General features: G+C 46.9%; 1 protein-coding gene across 1 annotated transcript in view; it reads right to left on the bottom strand.

Annotated features, from left to right (window-relative positions):
- LOC129695597 (uncharacterized) overlaps positions 1 to 1584 on the bottom strand; it is a 51507-nt gene extending 49923 nt beyond the window's left edge. The window contains exon 1 of the mRNA XM_055632697.1: positions 1121 to 1584. Coding sequence (XP_055488672.1) covers positions 1121 to 1181 — 61 coding nt within the window. The 5' untranslated portion in view covers positions 1182 to 1584. The remainder of the gene's footprint in view (positions 1 to 1120) is intronic.
- Positions 1585 to 6288: the final 4704 nt, after the last annotated feature.

The raw sequence follows: 6288 nt of genomic DNA on the forward strand, positions 1-6288 counted from the left end.
GTTTCTCCAGCATTTTTGTGTACCTTCGATTTTCCAGCATCTGCAGTTTCTTCTTAAACACCTAATGTAAGCTCGGGGCTGAGCCGGCGTTCCGGTGGCTAAGGCGGCATTCCGGCAGCAGCGACCTGAATCCGGGGCTGGCCGCGGGCCAGTGGATGACACCATCGGCAGCTCGCTTGTCACAGGCTGGTGCCTGTTTTCCTGAGCTCCCACGGCAACAGCTACGTCCGCTGGACTGGAGGGCGACAGCTTCGACCACCCCCGGGCCGCGGAGCTTGAACCGGCCCGTTCGTGGAGCTTGGTTGAGCCGCGGGACTGACCACCATCGCCCGGTGGGGTAACAACATATCGCCTCAGTGCAGAGGGAGAATAAGGAGGGAAGAGACAGTAACTTAAGACTTTTGCCTCCATCACAGTGAGGAGGTGCCTGGTGAACTCACTGTGGTGGATGTTAATTTGTGTTTATTGTGTGTTTTGTTATTTATTATTATTACATGTATGGCTGCAGGTAACGACATCGTTCAGACCGAAAGGTCTGAATGACAAATAAAGGATCTAATCTAATCTAATCTAATCTAATGTGAAAGTGGGATAGCATAGAACTGTTGTGAACGAGTGATCGATCGTGGGCGTGGACTCGATGGGCCGAAGGGCCCATTTCGATGCTGACCTCTAAACTAAACTGAAATGTAACTTGGAAGATAGTAAACCGTGAAAAGGGAAATTGCAGAATTTCGGAAGCTAAAGTGTGGCGGAATGCGCGGTTACATAGCTAGCAAAATGTAAGTGTGGGGTGATTTAACTTGTAAAACGGGAAACATATGCAAGAAACACCACAACGTTAAAGAGGTCCCAGAACAATCATCAGTTAAAGCAGTTCTACAGTTAACTCTGGTTAACTCTTTTCAATGCATTTCTATAGCCTGCACCTCAAGCACATTACATTATCGCAATTGGTTACTTTGCAAGTTTTCTCCTGTCCCAAAACCCTGGCTCCACTTGGCTGAGATGTGCAGCTTGTGACGCGATGCCAGGTAGCAGATATGACCCATGTTGCTTCAAACTACATTTTAATCTCGCATCCTGCACGGTTAAATATTAACGGAGAAGCCCGCCTTACCTTCAAACAAAGTCACTGGAAGAAAACAGAGGACAAAAATCACCGAAGTGACAAGCCTCATCTCAGCTGCTCTGAATCTTCCTGTTGAGTAAAGTGTGCGGTTGGAGAAACACCTCCCGTTGTTGCAATTATGCCGCAGAAAGAAGACTCAAATACTTTTCCTCGATTGAATCTTTTCGTTGCTCAACTGATAAATAATTGCACTGATTAAAACAGGTTTCAATTACTGCTCCCCATAACTTTCATCTAAACAGAGTCAAGTTGCGCCATTAGTTTCCGCCTGAAACTGAGAGATTTTTGTAAAGTTCTACTTTCTTGGCGATTAATCGGACCGACTGCTGCAACTTGCATTGTACAGTAACGTGGGCAGAATTGCTGAATAGCTTGGTTGAGTCAATTCCGGAGTAGGGGTGGACAAACTCGTCTAGACTCTTTTATTGTGATCGGAACATCATAGATCAATAGTCGTTGCTTTGGCCCCTGGAATAATATTCTTACTAAAAATAATCCTCTCAGGATAACAAGAGGACAGTGTACTCAAAAATAATTGTTGAACGGGATTTGGCACAGGTTCACTAATTGAATATATATACATTATATATAAAATGTCTTAAAAATATACTCCACAGATGGAAAAGAGACACCGAGTTAATATTTCAGATCGATGATCTCACATCAACGTGAGAAAAATTAGGAATCACACGTCCTATTCGCCTTTGAGATGGTGATGGTGAACAGTCTTCTTGAAGTAACACAAAGTGCTGGAGTAAACTTCTTCAGACTTCGACTCTAAACGGCTTCCATGTCCCCGACAGTTACTGCCAGGCCCGTTGAATTACTCCGATATTTTGTGTTTTGCTCAAGATTCCAGTATGTGCAGTTCCTATTCCTGGCTTCTTGGACTGCTGTGGCCCTTTGGGTATTTAATAATTGTCCCCCAGATGGTACTGAAATGTGTTGTACCAGATAAGGAACAACTCAACAAGCAATAGGTGTACGGTTTGTTTAAGAAGGAACTGCAGATGCTGGAAAATCCCCCTCCCCCCACTTGTCAAAAACACTACAGTCACATCTGTGGAGTCATTTAAATTCCTTGGAACCATCATCTCCATGGACCTTAAATGGGAGGCTCAAAATGCTGGAGAAACTCAGCGGGTGAGGCAGCATATATGGAGTGAAGGAAATAGGCAACGTTTCGGGTCGAGACCCTTCTTCAGACTGATGTGAGGAGGGGGGGGGGGGGGGGGGGGAAGAAGATAGGAAGAGGCGGAGATAGTGGGCTGAGGGAGAGCTGGGAAGGGGAGGAGAAAGCGGGGACTACCTGAAATTGGAGAAGTCAATGTTCATACCGCTGGGGTGTAAACTGCCCAAGCGAAATATGAGGTGCTGCTCCTTCAATGAGGTGCTGCTCCTCACTCTGGCCATGGAGGAGGCCCAGGATAGAAAGGTCGGATTCGGAATGGGAGGGGGAGTTGAAGTGCTGAGCCACTGGGAGATCAGGTTGGTTATTGCTAACCGAGCGGAGGTGTTGGGCGAAGCGATCGCCAAGCCTACGCTTGGTCTCACCGATGTAGAGCAGTTGACACCTAGAGCAGCGGATGCAATAGATGAGGTTGGAGGAGGTGCAGGTGAACCTCTGCCGCACCTGGAAAGTGCGGTTTGTGATGCGTTTGAGGGGGAGGTGTCACCAGGTGGGGGGGGAATGGTCTCTCTGGAGAAAATTGCAACAGTCGTCACATCAGTGGTAGCACAACTAGCGCTGTTGTTCAGAAGGGTGGGCCAAAGACAAAATGAGCAATAGTGATAGAGTACTCTGTTCAGTTTAGTTAATTGTTACGTGTACCGAGGTACAGTGAGGAGCTATTGTTGCGTGCTCTTCCAGTCAGCAGAAAGACAATACATGAACACAATTGAGCCATTTACAGTGTGTAGATACATGATAAGGGAGCCTGGGACACACTCTTTAGTCTGGGACATAGAGAGGCATTCCTCGGGCTGCCTGCGAGACTCCAGGATGGGGAATTGCCTCTGTGGTGCCAGGAACAAGTACATCTCAGAGCGGCACAGGGCGTTATGGAGGGTGGGCTGCCGGAGGCCGTGGTCTATATTAGCACTGATGATCCAGGAAAGAAGGAAGATGAGGTCCTGCAAATAGAATTTAGGGAGTTAAGTAGTAATTTCAAAAACACGACCTCTTGAGTTGTCATCTCAGCATTACTCCCTGAGCCAATGTGCTGATCAGGCACAAAATAGGAAGATAGGGCCGTTGAATGCATGACTAAGAATCTGGCGTAGAGGGTGAGGCCTCAGGTACATAGATCAGTGGACTCTCTTCAAGAAGGACAAGTTGCACTTAAACGAGAAGGGAACCAATATCGTTGCAGGGAGATTTAATCTAATTTAGCAGAGGAGGGGGAGATGGGTACAGCCTAACCCGCTGATTTACTCCAATATTTTGTGTCTTTCCTTGGTAAACCAACTTCTGCAGTTCCTTGTTTATACATTCTGGGTTAAGGTTAAGTTTTCAGATAGTTATGGATCAGGCTAAGGCTGGAGGTCTTATTCTGACTAGATGGTGGTGTTCAGTCGGGATCAGTGCTGGGACCTCTGTTGTTTGTACAATGTATAGTTAGTTTGGATAAAAATGTAGGTGAGCTGATTAGTAAGTTTATACTCATCACAAAAGTTAGTGGAGTGAGGAAGGTTGTCAAAGGATACAGCAGGCTGGGGATCAGTTGGAAATGTGGGCGGAGAAATGGTAGATGGACCCAAAAGTGTTGTATTTTGGGAGGTCAATTACAAGAGCAAAGTATACATTAAATACACGACAGAGGTTGAGGGGAGACTTGATAGAAGTATACAAAATGATGAAAGGCATAGATAGGGTAGACAGTCAGAACCTTTTTACCCAGGGTGGAGATACCCAGCACTTGGGGCGGTACAGTGGCACAGCGGTAGAGTTGCGGAGGTTGAGTGATCCCGTACGAGTTGACGTGAAGTTCGAGCGAAGGTGTACGCAGTCAAGATGCTGCGTACGTCGTCGAGACGCTGCGTATGGCCTCAATATGGCTGCGGGCCGGCAGGCCGTTGCTGCGTGGAATTTTTAAACACGGCCCCGCGCGATGTCGGGACCAGCTTCGCACAACTCCATACGGCTCCGGCGATCGAAGTGGGACCGGCCCCGCAAGGCCGTACGGCTCAAGCGACCACGTTAGGTCGCGCTTGCCGCATGCAGTCGCATGCTGGTGGGACAGGCCCTTTACAGCGTGGAGACATGGGTGTGATCCTGAATATGGGTGCTGTCTGTACAGAGTTTGTATGTTCTCCCTGTGATCGCATGCTTTCTCCGGGTGCTCCAGTTTCCTCCCACATTCCAAAGACGTGCTGGTTGGTAGGTTAATTGGTTTCCGTAAATTGTCCCCAGTGTCCAGGATGGAACTAGTGCACGGGTGATCGTTGGTCGGCATGGACTCAGTGGGCTGTAGGGCCTGGTTCCACGCTGTATCACTGAAGATAAAACCAGTGGGGAATTGCTGTAAGGTTGAGAGGAAGGAAGTTCAATGGAGATGTGTGGGAAAAGTTTTTCTACACAAAGTGGTGGGGGCTTGAAACACATTACCTGGGGTGGTGATGGAGAAAGATACAATAGTGGCGTGTACGTGTGTTTTAGATAAGCACATGGAAGTGCAGGGAATGGTGGGATTGTAGATGATGTGCAGGCAGATGAGTTCACTTTAATTTGGCTTTGTGATGCACAAACATTGTGGGCCAAAGGGCCCATTCCTGTGCTGTAATGTTCTATGTATTCGATGGCTACTTTGAATTACAAAGGATCTTGGGGTGCCAGTCCATAACTCCCCGACAATGGTAGAATAAGTGTATATGGTGGTGAAGGAGGCATACAGTGTACTTGCCATTATTGGTTGGGTTATTGAGTATAAAGTAGCGAAATCATGTTGCAGCTGTATAAAACAATGTCACTTTTGGAGTGTTGTGTGTAGCCATATTACAGGAAGGATGTGGAGGCTTTGGAGAAGGTGCAGAAGAGGTTCAGCAGGATGTTGTTAGATGGTATTAATTAAAAGGAGTGGCTAGGATTGTTTTCTCTGAAACATTAGAGACTGAGGGGAAACCTGATAGAAGTTTATAAAGTTATAAGAGGCATGAACAGGGTGGATAGCCTCAATACATAGAGAGTGCTCGGGGCTTGATGTACGGTACGAGGGGTTCTTGGTTCTTGGTTTCTTGGTCCTCCAAAATACTTCAAATGGAATTTAAACTGGAGGTGGTGAAGGGAGGGATTAAGCCAGAAAGGGTTATTGGGAAGAAAGAGCTACTTTAAATTTAGTTGCATCTGGTTGGGTAACTATAATAGGGTGGAGATTATTCCATGCTTTAATTGTGCGCGGGAAGAACGAATTGCTGTACACATCTGTCTTTGTAGCTGGGATCACAAATTGGATCGAATGCCCTCGTCTGCTCCTAATTGGTTTGGGTTTGGTGTAGGTCTTGTAATCTATGTCGAGCTGACCATTTAACATTTTGTAAAAACAGGTAAAACGGTGAGCTTAATAATAATAATAATAATAATAATAATAATAATAATAATAATAATAATAATATATTTTATTGTCATTGCACGTCAGTGCAACGAGATTTAGTATGCAGCTCCACCGATGTACAAGAAAAGTAAAATAAATAAATAAGCTGTGTGACGTGACCATCCGAGGGAGACAGTCCAGGGGGGGTGGGGGGCACTCAGCAGGGCCGGTTCAGAGCCGCTATAGCTCTGGGAATAAAGCTGTTTCTGAGTCTGGAGGTTCGGGTGTAGAAGGCCTTGTAACGTCTGACGGAGGGAAGTAGTTCGAACAGTCCGTTACAAGGGTGTGATGAGTCTTTATGGATGCTGACGGCCTTCCTGAGGCACCGTGTGTGGTAGATGCCCTCCAAGGCTGGTAGCTCTGTCCCAATAATCCTCTGCGCTCTGTGGACGACGCGCTGAAGAGCTCTCCTCTCCGCCTCCGTGCAGCTGAGATACCACACTGAGATGCCATACGTTAATATGCTCTCTGTGGTGCAGCGGTAGAACGTTGTCAGCAGCTGTTGGGGCAGACCAGCCTTTTTTAATGTCCTCAGGAAGAACAGTCGTTGCTGTGCCTTCTTGACCA

Source organism: Leucoraja erinacea, chromosome 1 (genome assembly GCF_028641065.1).
Source record: "Leucoraja erinacea ecotype New England chromosome 1, Leri_hhj_1, whole genome shotgun sequence".
NCBI lineage: Eukaryota > Metazoa > Chordata > Chondrichthyes > Rajiformes > Rajidae > Leucoraja > Leucoraja erinaceus.